This window comes from Apostichopus japonicus, chromosome 21, assembly GCF_037975245.1.
Source record: "Apostichopus japonicus isolate 1M-3 chromosome 21, ASM3797524v1, whole genome shotgun sequence".
NCBI classification, from domain to species: domain Eukaryota; kingdom Metazoa; phylum Echinodermata; class Holothuroidea; order Aspidochirotida; family Stichopodidae; genus Apostichopus; species Apostichopus japonicus.
Genome location: NC_092581.1, coordinates 18608121 through 18624538, shown reverse-complemented (window position 1 = coordinate 18624538; position 16418 = coordinate 18608121). Strand labels below are relative to the sequence as shown.

The window sequence follows — 16418 nt, the reverse complement described above, 5'->3', positions numbered from 1 at the left end:
TGTAGTTAGGTACGCGAGGTGTTAGTGTATTGCATGCTAATTACATTCTGTACTGCTGAATTCTACCAGGGAGTTGTTATAACTCCCTGATTCTACGTAGTGCATTTAATTTATATGAGGCCTTCGTTTTGTAACATCCATTTAAGGATAGTACTGGTGTTCAGGTAGCTTTTCAGAGCAAGGGCCATGATAAGTTTGTTTGATTGCCCTTCATGTATTTTGTATAATTACGTATACACATTCTTGTATTTCTGAAGGCTACTTACTGTAGGCCTAGTGCATGTAGGCCTAGGCTAAGCCCCTAGGCCTATTAGGCTTTCAGTGGTAGCCACATTAGCATTGTACTGGTGTTCAGACAGCTTTTCCTAGGAAGGACCAGGGTAAGTTTGTTTGATGGGTACGTATAAAAGAGGAGCCGGCCATAGCATCACAACTTTGATAAGACTATAAAAATTGTATAAGGTTATGTTTTATTTATAAGGATATAAGATGTATAAGGTTATAAGAAGTATGTTTAGCTTTCTTTTGAACCTGTAATGTTTGACATCAAATGTACAAAGAATTAAAATAAAATAACAAAATGGAGAGGAACTGAGGTGGCTGTTAGGGGAAGAGGAGGCCACCCATCACTTGCATATAAAAACTTGTAATCTTCTTTTACATTATTTTTTCCAAGTCATAAATCCATGAAATCTTCATGTCCGAAAAATTGAGATGGAAAAACGTGGGTTGTTTTGATATCTAGAAGTGGACACAGTTTTGATGGTATTCACCACTACAGTCTACAGTAACATACAGTAGGTCAATAGGCCTAGCTCTCAAGGCAGGCATCAAGAATATGGTCGAGTTGTTCGCCTCTTCTAATTTGGCTGTTGTCATTGACGTCAAACTATATGACCAAAAAGTCCAACTGAGACTGACCTAAGATGAAGGATACCACATAAAAAACAAGTTCTTAAATATTCTATGACATTACTAAACCTTGCAACGTCGTTCTTTCGACTAACAGGCAATGAGCGCTAAAGGCAAGACTAGCAGGATAAAGTGTAACCTGCAGAGACTATTCGTGGCAAAAATGCAAGTTATATATTTGTTGTACCATGATTGATATTGATAATTGTAGAGACAGAGCAAAGATTTGAAATTAGGAATAAAAATTAAAACTTCCAGTATTGAGATACTGCATCATTGATGCTCTTGTTTTTAATAGTCAGTGTATGACTGGTACAGTGGAAATCTGTAAACAAGGGCTGGAATGGTGGAGTGGTCTGTAGTAGTATGGATAAAACTTCTCTTGTTTTTAATTGTCAGTGTTTGACTGGTACAGTGGAAATCTGTAAACAAGGGCTGGAATGGTGGAGTGGTCTGTAGTAGTATGGATAAACCTTCTCTTGTTTTTAATAGTCAGTGTATGACTGGTACAGTGGAAATCTGTAAACAAGGGCTGGAATGGTGGAGTGGTCTGTAGTAGTATGGATAAAACTTCTCTTGTTTTTAATAGTCAGTGTTTGACTGGTACAGTGGAAATCTGTAAACAAGGGCTGGAATGGTGGAGTGGTCTGTAGTAGTATGGATAAACCTTCTCTTGTTTTTAATAGTCAGTGTATGACTGGTACAGTGGAAATCTGTAAACAAGGCTGGAATGGTGGAGTGGTCTGTAGTAGTATGGATAAACCTCTCGTTTTAATTTTTTTTTAATTTTAATTAGTGCAGGTAGAAGGATGGAGTGGTTTATAGCTGGTTATAGCTAAATTTATTTCAGGTAGGATGCAGTGGTTTATAGCATGGTAATAGCTATATTTATTGCAGGTCGGATGGAGCGGTATATAGCATCGTATAGCTATATTTATTGCAAGTAAAAGGATGGAGTGGGTTATAGCTGGTTATAGCTAAATTTATTCAGGTAGGATGCAGCGGTTTATAGCTGGTTATAGCTATATTTATTGCAGGTAAAAGGATGGAGTGGTATATTGCATGGGTATAGCTATATTTATTGCAAGTAGGATGCAGTGGTTTATAGCTATATTAAGCTTTCTTTTTTTTATATAGTCTCTCAGAGGAACAAAGTCCTTGATTTCCACTGAAAGATTTACTGGCTGGAATCATGATGGAAAAAAAATTCTGATTAGTTCAACAAATGGAAGCGACAAATCATTTCACTTTGTATCATGTTAAGAAATGATAAAAAAGGCCTTGATCCTTTTCAGAGCATTTTTGTCACTCATTAAAGTTATCTAGTTGCCAACCATTTCCTTTGTGTTGTAATTTTAGGTAGAGTCATTAGGTAGAGTCTTTTAATGATTAGTTACGGGACATTTTGTTCACTTGATGGAAGTCACTGCCCTTGAACACAATAATATGCTGTATATGATGTATTCTCAAGATAGTTATTCTGTGGTAACAACAAGGCTTACAAAAGCAGAAAAACCTAAGTTTTGATTCTTGCCTCTGCTTGATGTGGATTTGCTTTAAAAAAGTTTAAAAAAGGCAGGAAATGTTTCCTTCTTTTAAAGTACTAACTTTAGGTAATCTAGGATGTTCTTTTTACATTAGAAAGTTCTACATTTCATTTTTGATATGGGTCATATTTTACAAAGAGCATGAAAAGTATAGGCTAATGTTTTACAGGGTTCTTTCTTTCTAGTTTGCTGATCTGCGACATATTCAACTTCTTCAATAACAGCGCTATGGGCAACAGTTACTGTCAGAGATCACGCAATATTATTTATAAGAAACTTTACCATGTTTTAGACTTTAAATTAGACTTTAATTTTTGTTGATTTATGTCGATTTATGTCAATTTTATGTCAAGTTTTATGTCGAATTTATGTCGATTGGTTTTTAATCTCTGTACTCCTTGCTTAATACCAAATCTCCTTTCTTTATGCTTCTCAATAACTTTTTTACTAATTTGTCACTTCTGTAATGTTTATTTGAGTTAACTTCCTTTTTTTTACATTTTGTTTGAATCTTCCCACAAAGAAGAGACTCAGATTATATAAACTAATGATGTCTGCAGCCCATTCAATATTACCTTGTTTGTTTATGTTAATGTAAGTACATCAGTATGAGCATCTGTAGAAAATAACTAATTGATAAATGAACAATGAAACAGTTTCAAAGACAAAGGCAAAGATATTTTCTTAACGATAAATATATTTTGTATGACAGTTTCTCCTGGTAACAGAAAATGTTACTTCCGTCTGAAAAGAGTGTAGACAAACATTATGCACACAAATGTAACAAAAATGTGTGAAATTATTCAATTTACATTACAACTGTAAAACAGTATTTCCTATGTCTGAAGTGAATAAACAAAACTCATATAACCAGCTTTTTTTCAATGTTATTATTTAATTACTACTAATTATAACCACCTATTCATTTCATTGAAATATTTCAATGTTTCTTACAAACATCACCCTCCAATGTTGTGGGTTAATAAACAGTAACATTTCAAAATCAAAACAAACATTGAAGAAATAATATGACTAATGAAACTTTTCTATAAATAATGAAAGCCTACTGCAAAGATTTCAGTTTTGTTACTAAATGGAATGATTTATTATATTTGGTAAGTCTAAAATCCAATATTTCATATTCTGCTACGACAAAAACACCATTTGTTTAAATTCAAATTTAGCTTGACCATAAAATATTGTACATTTCCTCGCACTTTTGCGTGCATATTAGTAGATGCACGACCATGTTATTCCAACACACAAAGAAAAAATAATGTGAATCATTTTTGAGAATAATTTGAATTTTACATAGAATGTTTCCTTACACAATTGACTTGCAGGTTATGTTACATACTATTAATGCTAGGCATTTTTTACAACTAGAAAAAGGTTCTTCTTGAAGTGGCTAAACATCTTTGAAACTCTTGTTAATTCTACAGAAAATATCCAACAGAGAGAATTAGAAATATATACCAATATGATTGTACCTCATCCCCTTCTCCCCCCCTCCTCTCCTCCCCTCCACTGACACAATCACTGCTCATTCAGTAGCAGCCTTTAACATGTTCGGAGTGACTGGCCAAACATCTGGAGCAGACATCTTAGCTTGCTCTTCTTCATTGGTTAGTTTCTCAGGAGGATGAATTGGTTTCGACTCTCCAACAACCTGCAGCAGTTTTAGTTCTACTGGACCCAGCTGTAAGTATTCCTGTTCAAATGAATAAATTGGTATAATTAATGTCAAGCTCACGCTCCAAAATTCTAAGATGCGTCAAAAAAGTCAGAAAACCATAGAAAGTGGTTACCAATGGTAACAGTGTTACTGTTTGATTGCTGCCTACTTTCGAACATTTTGTAATATGCTCACTGAGCCTCTGATTTGATTATTTTTCATCCACTTAATCACTAAGATTATATCAACATGTAACTTAGAATCTCTGTGAATATTCTTTTGGAAACTCTTCAAGAATTATCATCAGTGACCTTGATCTCTTGGAATGCAATAATCTGGAGGGGTATGAACCTCTATTAATCCACTGTTGGAATCTTTTTAAAGGTATGCTGTATTGACCCCAAATATGCTAGAAATTTAAATATGGTCACCTTTGGTCAAAATTCTTAAACTGCTTTTATTACAACCTTCGATGAAATTTTTTCTCACTGGGACATTCAGTCATCTTGTGTGTTCCATACAAATGTCTGAGAACAATTTGAAGAATAAAGACCTCCAGGAAAGTACTTTTTGAAAACATTTACCAAAAATATAGCGTGCTATAATTTGGGGCTTATACTGACTACATTTAAACACTACTAGAATTACTTATGTCACAGTGAAATATCAATTTTAATTTAATCATCAAACTTACATCAAAGTCATCATCTTCATAGGTCAGGTAGTTATCCAGCGGGTCGTCATCTTCGGAGTCCCCATCCTCCTCACCAGATTCTCCCGTCTCTGATATGCCCACATGAAGAGAGAAGACTTTCCTCTCCACGGCCTTACTGGTTGCACTCTGAGGTCTCTGCTGTTTGATGTATTCAAGTTCACCTGTAAATAAAACAGATTTGACCATTGCCAGGCTTGTTCAAGTCATCTCAGATGAGATGCTCCATCTCTTATGAAATACATTTAAAGGAATAACGAAGGCAGGAATCAAAGACAATTTATCTTATTCAGTAACCTAAAAACATCAGGTCATCTAAATTTTATACTTGAAGACAAATGTCACCAATCAGGATAGGCCCTGAACACTTCCATGCAGATGTTCCTATACTCCTACCTTATCCTTCACCTATAAGCACCAGGGCTGACATTGTTGTTGTCTTTAACTGTTAAAGATATTACTAAATGCTACCTTGTGTCTTTTTCACATGAAATATGTATGTCGAGGCAGTTGTATGTTAATTGCGACAAGCTACCTCTATGAATCGATTAAGAAGTGGATAATGGTTCTATAATTGCTGCAAATGAAACCCATCCCAGCTGCTTTAAACAAAAAACCAACAACTTAACAGTCAATTAAAACAATATGGTGGCACTGTACATTGTGAACTTACTATCTTTCTTTAATTTGAGTTTGGACAGATCTGTTTCTAGGATTCCAGTTTCATCCAAGTTCTCGCTTTCTTGAAACTGGGTTAGGAAAAACTTCCTGAAAGCGGAGAAAATCGAGGAAATAACCATAAAGTCAGCAGTACCCTTACACTGATGCTACAGCATGTGTATCTGTTACACTAAATCTGCAAATCCAACTTGTGTCCTAGCAATAATGATGAGACTAATATGTTGTAATGCCGTCAGTAGTGCGACATGGCAGTGATGAAAAGCTTCTAACATCAGTACATTAATATCTTTATTGGTACATTGGTAAGCCATTTTCAGACAATTTTGTTAATTTAAATAGAGAAAACAAAATCTTAAACACACTATTTATCTACTACTGAAAGCCTGTGTAAGTAGCTTGGTACACTTGAGAAGGAAACTTGCTTGAATTACCAAAGAGACATATGCAGTGAGATTGAATGACTAACAATTTAAGCAAATACAGGCAATGTTTCTATTTTATCAGTGACTGTTATTTTGAAATGGAAAAATAGCCATTGAGGGGGGTTGGGGATTGGGTCGGGGGTGGTGGTTGGGAGAGGGCATGGGGAAGGGTGAAGCAGATATGTGCAAGTTGGATTAAATTTAAGACGGTCATGAAGTTCAATAAAGTTCCATCGTTACAAGGAAACAGTTCATCTTCTCTATGTTTTATTTTAAAATGTTTTCAACTAGACAGCTGTAAATGTGTACATAAATGTATTTAACTGATAAAAAGATGAATAAAGAAAAAAAGTCATAAATCTGTCTTTACTCTTTAATCTTCAGATTAAGACTGCAAGTTAATTGTAAGAACTTTGTAAGACTCACCTTGATATTTTAAGATCGTCGATCCTGCAGTCAAACAGTCCGCTCATTATTTCTAAGTTTTCTTTTTCTAAAGTTTCTACCGTCTGCTTCAAGTGACCGACTTCTTGTCTGTGAAGGTCAGTCTATAGAGAAAGAACGAAGAATGCCAGAGTGCAAGTATGAGTACGGAGTCTCTACAAGTCTGGTTGACTGTATTAATTCTTCATAGTCAGCTGATAACTAATGGACACTAAGAGTTGGTTGGAATCACTACTAGAAAGTATATATCAAAAGTTTCATTTCTGTCACTTGAAGTTAAAGGGTGTGAAGACTCGCGCACAAAGAAACGTCTCATGCTGGTAATCTGACCTAGTTTCGAATGAGGTGTAACAGAAGTGTTAGACACCACCATCAATCACAGAAATTACACACACAGCTTGCTACCGTCGGTAATTAGACACTAGTGTACAGTCAGTACATACAGCTACGGTCAATACCCACAGCACAGTATACAAACGATACAGCGATGGACATTTCAGGTCCAGCTAAAGATAACAAGTTATCACGTTTCATTACTGTCTGCATTTTGTAGCGACAAGAAGAAAACGTCATTTGCTAGCAACAGAAAGTTAACTTCTTCAGAGCGCGGCACGTGGTTTGGGGCGAGTCTTCGATGCCTTTAATGTTCATAAAACAAACAAAAACACAGGTAGATAGAAGGATTCTGCCATATGGATTGTTATGACACTAGGAAGAGAACATGAGGTCACATTAATGTAACTAAATATTACATCACACAGAAAGTAAGGAAATGTGAAACTAAACAAAAACATAAACAAAAACTTGCCTCTCTCCTCAACCAATCATTATCTTTAACTTCTTTGCTAGTCCATTTATCTAAGGTAGTCATGGCTTTCTGTTTTGTGAAAAAAAGAACATAAAATTAAGAAATTTTCTAAGTGTCTTGCAGGACATAAGTAAAAATTGCTGTGTCTGCTTTCATACTGAATTTCTATTTAATGACAGTTAATGGCCCTACACGAGGAGGATGGGGCATGAGGAAGAAGATGTTGTTTACCTAATCATGTCTTTACTTAGTTATTCCTTACATCAGGTGAACACTTGACCAGGCTCCCATTGTGTTGTTATGAGAGATGTTGTTTACCTAATCATGTCCTTACTCAGTTATTCCTTACATCAAGTGAAACACTTGACCAGGATCTCATTGTGTTGTTATGAGAGATGATGTTGTTTACCTAATCATGTCCTTATTCAATTATTCCTTACATCAGGTGAAACACTTGACCAGGCTCTCATTGTGTTGTTATGAGAGATGATGTTGTTTACCTAATCATGTCTTTACTCAATTATTCCTTACATCAGGGTGAAACACTTGACCAGGCTCCCATTGTGTTGCTATAAGAGATGATGTTGTTTACCTAATCACGTCCTTACTCAATTATTCCTTACATCAGGTAAAACACTTGACCAGGTTCTCATTGTGTTGTCTATGAGAGATGATGTTGTTTACCTAATCATATCTCTTTTCCTTTTTATTTCTTAATGAATGATCATTAATCTGAATATTTACCTCTGATGCAACATATTTTTGATCGCTGAGCCTGTCCTCTGTTGATCTTTTGATTTCTTCTTTGGCAAGGCTGAGAGTCTTTTCAAGGTGACCTAAAAAACAAAACAAAATTTAAAAAAGAATTTAAAAAAACATGTGAAAGTAGTGACAACTTCACATTTGTTGAAGTAATGAGCTAGGATATAAGTAAGGGGCGTTTTTAACGAACATAAAATTGAACAAATTTGCATTAATCACTTGAGAAAGAGAGATTTTAGTCAACTCTCAACACATTAAAAGGTATTTTCTTGATTTGAAATGTTGCTTCTATGTCGTTGTAAAAGACTTCAGGTATGGAATAAAATATTTTTTAGCAGTCTACAGTTAAATTGATGACTTTAGTAACTTAAACAATACAAAAACGAACATATAATATTTCTATAAATGAAATGACCAAAGTCAGGCCCACACTGCCCCAACTGAATGTGACCAGACTAAACTCGACAAATTTCACCTAGTTTTTTATGGTCATCTGATAGACATGTTATAATTTTATTAGAACCCTTCTGAACACTTCTTAAATTGCAGACCTTTTGTCAACCAGGGTAAATGATCACACAGAACAATAAAAGGTAAATTACTTTTCATCTCTTCAAAATTCTGTTGACAATCGACTAATTCTTCTGTGAGTAGCTTAATCTGTATGGAATGTTCCTGGCGTCCGCTGTCACGATAAGCAATCCATTTGTCCACTTCTGCTTGCGTCTCTTCGTATTCTTGTAATTTATTTTCAATTTCTCTTTTGAGATCTTGACAAAGGGGGAAAAAAACAAAAAGTTGTAATATTAGAAATCATTATATAGTTATTTACATCTCCCTCAGTTGATCTTTCACCATTTCCTTACAACTTTCTTAGGTCTTGTAATTACTGTTTTACCATCAGTTAGAATTAGTTACAATAATTGTACTTACACTTGATTTGAAGATTTAAAGAAATAAGAAAAGTGAAAATCAAAGGAATATTTGGATCTACATGATCTACATTTGATCTACAGAGATGGATATAAATTTTTGTTGGGTGGCAGAGTGGTGGAAAGGAGGGTTGAAGGGGGGGGGGTGGGGGTGTAGAGATACTACAACCACAGCTATGGTCACACATCTACTGAGACAGTACTATCAGGGCTCAAAATAAAATTTATTCTTAAGAGCAAAAACAATTATAGGTCAATTAGTTAAAATGAATTAAGACATAGAGCAACTACCCATGACTCTCCATTTATCTTTCTTTCTTTTTTCTTTCTATTTACTTTCTTTGTTGCTTTTTTGGTCTCTTGGTAAATTCTTAAGGTGCATGAGGGGCACATTGGAAGGTCACAATAGTAATTTACCATGATTGTTAAAATTCTGTATATAATTCTAAGTGCCAAGTGATATAATTGTAACATTGGATACACACAGAAGGGTTTTTACAATGGTCATACCTTCTAATTCTTGGTCTTGTTCCTTAGAGCATTTCCATTTATCCTTGAGAGAGACTTCAACGTGTTCTTTGTTAACTACTGAAATTTCCTCCAATTCCTTGTCTCTCTCTTTAGCCTGCTTCAGTAATGTCTTGATGTGATGCAGCTGCTCCTCCTTGAGTCGATCCCTCTGAAAGAAGAAAATGATATGGAATTTTACTATTGTTTGGAAAAGTAAAGGCACAATATAGATTGGCTCTATTGTTGTGTAGTCTGCAGAATGAAGAGTCCATTGTTCATTAATGGTCATATACAGAACAATAGAATCATTATGTAGTCCATTATCTATAAGCTACCAATAATGCTTTGCTGTTACCATAGTGACACCAGGGAATAATTTATCTTGTATTGCATCACAAATTGCAAGTACAATTTTTTTGTACACAGTAATCTTATTATTTTATATGAGACAACCATGAGACTACCATCTTCTAGCTGTTTCAAGTTAATTGAAATATTCATGTTCAATACACAATGATGAAGGATATAGCTTTCTATTTGTGTTATTTCTTCTATCTTGTATGGAATTTATTTCCTTTTGTAAGTTTTTTTATTCATTTCCTTTTACTGCAAGATGAATAGTGTATGACTACAATCAAAGGGTCAACCCTGGCAAACATGGGATGGGAATAGTTTATTTATCTGTAATTATTTGACTTACACAACCAATTTAAAGAGGTCTCATTCAAAAAGAAATCAAGTTTAGATCTTACCCTCTCTTTATTTCTCTGGTTTTTCTCTTCCAAGCCATTTTTCTCAAACATCAGTTCTCCTAACTGGTTTTCTTTGATGCTGATTCTGAGAAAAGTAAAAAATTTACATGAATGTCTTAAAAACAAAACCTATTGGAGGTGCAAACCTTCTAAAAAATCCTTTTGTTTCATTCCATTCTATAACTTCTTTAAAAAGCTTCTTGATCACCTTGCATGTCACTAAATTCGAATTATGTTTTGCTGGATGAGTGGAAACATGTATGTTCAGCAACCTGATAAACATGTGAGGCAAGGAAGGGGTGCATTGCCAGAAAGCTTTCAGGGGACTAATCACAGAAGAGACTTTAAAAATGCAAACTTTTTGGCTTGATTGGTACATGTATGGTTAACTGTAACACTTCTATATGTTCCATTTTGAAAACAACCTTGTTCTCAATAGCTGCACTGCTGTGATGATGAATGAGATACTATTACCTTCATCAATATTTGAAAAATTGGTCAGGTGTTGAGTTACACTCTCTGTTCCATCATTTTGGAATGTGAAGTGGGACTCTCTTGAGCAGGAATAGGTATTTATACATGCCTGCCTCATAATTCTCTGAACACTTATTAAATAGAGAAGGCTCATTATTTGTATTCATGCAAGATCATCACATGGATAGGGTTTCAAATAAGCTTTCACCCGTGGAAAATAACAAAGTAAAATCATTAATAAACAATCACAGCTTTAAATGTAGTTCTAATGGCTATTACTCACTGATATGCTAGAATTGCTTCTCTTATGGTCATCTGAGGTTCCTTTTTGCTGCCGCCATCTGCTCCTTGATCTGCTTTCTTATCACTCTTTTTAGATTTCTTCTTTCCCATTTCTATCGAAAATTTCTATCAAATATGTCCAAAACTGTCAAAAGAAAGTTTTAATTCATCATTCAGAAATCTTGTCAATGAAAATGAAAAAATGAGAAAGATGTACAGTAGGTGTAATCAAGTAAACATTCTGCACTCAATTTTCATACAATTCTTAAAAATGTCTTGAATTTTTTATATCAGAACAAAAATATCAATTCAATGAATTATATATGACTAGATCATGCTAGGTATGGTTATAGAGGCAAAAATGGTCATGTTGTAACAATTCCACGTTCAACATTTCCTGCAGCTAGTTTCCAACAATGCTTTGTGCCATAAAAACCTGGCAGGAAAGCATGATTATTATGATGGAAAGTAACACTTTCTTAGATTTAATAATAATAATCATAATAATAATAATAATAACTAAGATTTATAATGCGCTAATTATAAACAAAATAGTTGTCAAAAGCGCCATACAAATAAATATGAATAGAAAGAAAAGCAAAAATAATAATGCAACAATGAAATATAGTTACAAATCAAATTGAAAAATGTTTAGCATAGAGGTAGGTTTTTAGTTTAGATTTTGAAAAGTGATTTATTAGGTATACATTTTAAATGGTTTGGGAGGGAATTCCACAATTTGGGACCAGAAACTGAAAAAGCACGGTTGGCATAAGTAACCCCATTGGTCCTAGGTACAAGGAGGGTAATAAATTTTGACTGACGGGTGGCACGCTTGTATTGCTTTACTATTAGAAGTTCTGAAAGGTAGTTTGGAGATAAATGATTATAAATACAATTGTGGATTAAAATAAGGACTTTGAAATGTATACACGTTCAATTGGAAGCCATTGTAATGCTTTAAGAAGAGGGGTAACATGTGTAAACTTAGTTTGCTTAAAGATAAGTTTGGCAGCCCAGTTTTGAATTTTTTGCAAACGAATTGCCAGATTTTTTGGAAGGCCAATGAAAACTGAATTACAGAAATCAAGGTGGGATGTAACAAAAGCATGGATTAATTGCTCACTCATTTCTTGGGAGAGATATGGTCTGACTGATTTAATATTCCTTAAGTGTATACAACAAGATTTAATGACATTAGAAATGTGTTGTTCAAGAGAGAATTTTCAATCGAGTATTACTCCTAAGTTGCAAGCCTGATGACATGGATTTACAATCACTCCGCAGAGATTTTAAGTTATGTTTGGTAAGGGTTTCTGTCTAGATTTTGAGGACATCAATAAAAACTCAGTTTTAGAAGGATTAAGTTTCAGTTTGTTAAGTTTCATCCAATTGTTGATTTTAGAAAAGGTGCTCTGAATTAAATTGACTTTAGTTTGGATATCAGTTGGGTCATCTAGGTTAACTTTAGTCCATATCTGCGTATCATCTGCATCCATGTGAAAAGAGATGTTAGTTTTACTAGCTAATAAATCATTGAGAGGTTTAGTAAATAATAAGGGACCTAAGACACTTCCCTGTGGGACACCAAAATTAAGTTTATGGTTTGACGATTGATGGGTTAAAATTTGAACCTTAAATATTCTGTCAGTCAAGTAAGATTTCAAAACGTCTAAAGCTGTGCCAGAAAATCCGAACAATTTTTTTTACCTTTTCATCATTCTTGGTAATTCACTTACTGTAGTCTCATACCCATGTGTGCTAGGGTTGGGGGAGGGGGGAGGGCGGTCTGCATCTTCACTTAATAGAATAACAATTTAACTATGAATTTTGAAGAAAAAAAAACCTTTCAATTCTAAAATAAAGATTCTACCTTTACCACACATACACAAATACACACACCAAAAAAAAAAAAATGAAACTTATAGAAAACAGCATTTCTTAGGGGTGTTACTAAAACGAATGACAATTGCGTTGCACAAAGCGAATGACAATATGTTGTACACACTAAAAAAAATGCGTTGACTAAAACGAATGACAATAATGACAGCACAGACATTTGCTTCAACCGGATATCACAGTTCAGACTTCGTGGGTATCTAGATCTAGTAAAGTACGGACAAGATAAAAACGCACCTTATAGTAAGCGAAATTGTAAGTCTGATATTAAAAAGTAAATTTAACGTCATTTTTCCGATATTAATTGTTAGAAACTAACCGTACTATAATCTTGAAACGGCTTCAGTTATCTTTCTATGTAAATCTATACAGAGGTAGAAAGCACAGCACTCAAGCGCATTCTCACACAAAATCTTTCCCTGTGGTTTCTATCCGTAAATTACACCAAAACCCTACAACCACGTAACATGCGATTTTCCTCAATCATTTTTGGGCAGAAAACCAATAACCGCATTTACTCCACTCCGTTAATCATTCTATCTCCACTCAACACTGTCCTTCGTTGTCATTCGTTGTCATTCGCTGTCATTCGCTGTCATTCGCTGTCATTCGCAAATGATAATTTACCCTGTACAAAGTCAATTGTCATTCGGTCATTCGCTGTCATTCGTTTTAGTTTGTCCCTTTCTTAGGCACAGGCTTGCAACGTTAGATTGTTAAGATTGCTTATATAACTACTATGAAGCCAATTTTAGGGGTACCCCTGCTTTCCGCCAGAGCCAGCAACCACCTTTTCTTTGGAGGAAATATGTTAACCATCTTTCTATTAATATTATGACTTTTATCTACCCAAACTGAAATTTTTGGAATAATCATCACACAAACTTGCTGGCATAACTTTACTTCTGAATGAAGGCTGGACGTTAGTGACTTGAGTCAAAACACTTGTCATAAGAAATATTTATATCCCATACTGTAGGCCTACACATCCATTATTTTCAATCAACGCATTCTGAACATTTTGAAGAAAACTTCACTTCGCGTAATTGATACCCAGGCCTCAGATACTTTATTATCTTGAACAAGCCCCTAGCCTACCTCGTTAGTCGATTTGTCGCACTTGGCTACTAAACTTTAAATGATCATTCCTAATTGACAGTCAGCATAATGAATCTTTTTTTCTTGTTGGAAGTATATGAAACAAAAGCTTCAATTGATTAATTATTCTAGGTTTACGGCAATCCATTTACCTGAAATTGTCAGCAAGGTTGCATTTTGCGTCTCGTTGCCAACAACAACATCTCCGTTCCAATAGTGGCATATAGAAGTACGTATAAGGCAAAGAATTTCTGTGATCAACGGTAAGTTGAAGCTTAGGCCACTTCCTTTTATATAGGTACCACCTTGAACACATAAACAACCGCGCGAAAGGCGAATTCATTATTCAGTACTAAAGACATGGTGTGGTCAGTAAATTTCTGCATGCCAGGGTCGAGTCGTCCTAACGAACATTTCATTTAGCCTGTAAAGAGTGGTAAATCAATCTTTTCTATAGCTTTTACTTTTAGGATATAACTAAGTGGAAGTCGACGGAGTCGCTGCAAATGCTTTAATTCATATAATTTCCTAGCCGCAGGCCTAGTCTGTAACCATGTTGTACTATAGGCAGTCCTACATTTTGCAAACTATAGACTGCAAACTATAAACTAAGAGCAAGAGTGACCTACGTATTTCACAGCCCAACAAAGGCAAATAAGTTCGATCACCAGACTCCAGAGGTTTCTTTGCCTAGGCCTATACTTAAACAGTTGCATCCACTACAAACCAAACATAGTAGCGAGCTGCAATTTGTATTGCAGTCTCAGGAAACGTAAACTGATACCGATAGTGCTGAATTTTGATAGAAATAGTCACTGAATTGTTCACAATATAACAATATGCTCTATACTGCTGCAATAATTAGTTACCTATCAGCATGCCATGATATTGTGCGTGAATATTCATTACATGATTTGCGTCTATAGTCATATAAATTAGAGATATGTTGGTCGGTTCCACAGTATAGTTTGATAGGCTTATGTTGTGTTTTACGCAGAGCAGGTCTATAATTTATGCCCTTTATTCCGTTGTTCTAATGCCTTTGTACTATTATTTAATTTGACGAATATCTGTACACTCTGAACCCTCGGCTATCTCTATTCATTTATATTTTGTGTTCTCACCGCAGCGTTACAACAAAATCAGTGGAATCGGTATGAACACTGCTAGTTAAGGCTTAATATCTTGTGAAAAAAAAGCTTTTGTTCTGTGTTTTCCCAATCAATATATGACAATTTGTCCTTGCTCTGTATTGTAGCTATTCAGGTTGGGAAAATGCAGAATATAAACTTTGAATTCAGTCCAACACCACCAGCCTCACCAGAAAGTATAGACGATGCACCTGTTCCAGTTGATGGTAAGAATCTGTGTCTTGTTTGTCACCAAAGGTGATCAGAGCTTGACTATAACCTTAATGTGTTTTTAGAAAGCCAGATGATGATAAAATTCAGTGTTAAAATAGGTCTAGGCCTAGCTACTCTTTGCTATATTTTGTTGCTGCAGATTTTCAGTTACATTTGCTTTTTAGCCCATATTGCATTTGATTTCTGTATGTTTCTTTTTCAATACCAGAGTAGAGGAAACACATGAAAATTGTCTCTCAGAACATTGGTGTTGAAGAATAACCCTAATTTCCTTGCATGCAGTACATTTTCCTCTTTGTTTGGACTTGGACTTGGACTTGGAGAAGTTTTTTTTTTGTCAGCATTTAGTATTACATGTTCTTCTCAAATAGTCAACAAATATTATGTTCTGGATGTTAAGTGTGGCAGACCATTCCAAAAGATATAAGCCCATTTCCTATCAGAAATTCATTTTCGCCATTGACTTAAATGTTATCATGAAAGATATAAGCTTACCTGTCAGGGCCAGCATCTCACCCTTGTGTGGTTGTGAGGAGTAGCTGCAATGGAAGACCATGAGCTAATCATATGCAATTACTTGAATTACTTGGGGGAAAAACTCTAAATAAATGTTGCAATCAAATCCATTTTCCAGCTATTAGAAACACTTTTAAAGAGGGGTGAAAAACAAAATGATATAAAGGTTTGCCCTCCCCCCCCCCCAATTGAATGTTGAATATTTAATTTGCTCTTTGTTGATCATGTTATCAAGTCATTACTCATATGGACTTCTCTTTTCATTTGTTGTGTAGAAATTTTACCGGGAGATCTGCCATGTTTTGATTGTCGAAAGCAGAGATTACACTCTGGCATCTTTCATCCGTCTCCAAATGGATACCTCGTAGATGGAGTCGTGGCAAGGTGAGAAGTTACGAGTAAATTGAGCAAAGTTTTATAAGGTTAAAATGTTGTGCAGGTGAGAAGGAGGAGATCAAGGAGGAGGACAAGGAGAAGAATATACTCTGAAGAAAAGCAACAAACACCGATGTTATATTGAACCTGACAACTAATTCAGAAGTACAGCAATGTCATTAGAAATTAAGAATCCAATTCAAGATTACTGCTTTCAAGCTTTAAAATAGACAGAATTTATAGTTTGTATTGT

General features: G+C 34.9%; 2 protein-coding genes across 4 annotated transcripts in view; one reads left to right on the top strand and one right to left on the bottom strand.

Annotated features, from left to right (window-relative positions):
- Nucleotides 1-3136: 3136 nt before the first annotated feature.
- On the bottom strand, nucleotides 3137-14189 carry LOC139962526 (coiled-coil domain-containing protein 83-like). 2 transcript variants are annotated; one of them, XM_071962568.1, is made up of 11 exons: nucleotides 14063-14189; nucleotides 10915-11058; nucleotides 10158-10242; nucleotides 9406-9574; nucleotides 8566-8733; nucleotides 7946-8037; nucleotides 7202-7270; nucleotides 6376-6497; nucleotides 5520-5614; nucleotides 4829-5010; nucleotides 3137-4170 (listed from the first exon to the last, which is right to left on the bottom strand). In XM_071962568.1, exons 2-11 carry the CDS (start codon nucleotides 11022-11024, stop codon nucleotides 4003-4005), a joined length of 1260 nt encoding a protein of 419 aa, XP_071818669.1. In that variant the 5' UTR covers nucleotides 11025-11058; nucleotides 14063-14189; the 3' UTR covers nucleotides 3137-4002. The 2 variants fall into 2 exon arrangements, with proteins under 2 accessions (XP_071818669.1, XP_071818670.1); XM_071962569.1 differs by having other exon boundaries at nucleotides 10915-11094; nucleotides 14063-14184.
- LOC139962524 (protein MMS22-like) overlaps nucleotides 14075-16418 on the top strand; it is a 28334-nt gene continuing 25990 nt past the window's right edge. The window contains exons 1-3 of one of the 2 annotated variants that reach the window (XM_071962566.1): nucleotides 14075-14173; nucleotides 15169-15267; nucleotides 16066-16174. In XM_071962566.1, the coding sequence (XP_071818667.1) occupies nucleotides 15186-15267; nucleotides 16066-16174 (191 nt within the window). In that variant the 5' untranslated portion in view covers nucleotides 14075-14173; nucleotides 15169-15185. Of the gene's footprint in view, nucleotides 14174-14196; nucleotides 14347-15168; nucleotides 15268-16065; nucleotides 16175-16418 lie in introns of those variants that run through there. The other variant, XM_071962565.1, reaches the window with a different exon arrangement.

Excerpts from the sequence above, each read along its gene's own strand:
- LOC139962526 (XM_071962568.1), bottom strand. The coding sequence starts at position 11,024 with ATGGGAAAGAAGAAATCTAAAAAGAGTGATAAGAAAGCAGATCAAGGA. Across the intron at positions 10,243-10,914 it reads GAAGCAATTCTAGCATATCA|AATCAGCATCAAAGAAAACC; the intron begins GTGAGTAATAGC and ends TACTTTTCTCAG. Across the intron at positions 4,171-4,828 it reads ATGAAGATGATGACTTTGAT|GAATACTTACAGCTGGGTCC; the intron begins GTAAGTTTGATG and ends TCATTTGAACAG.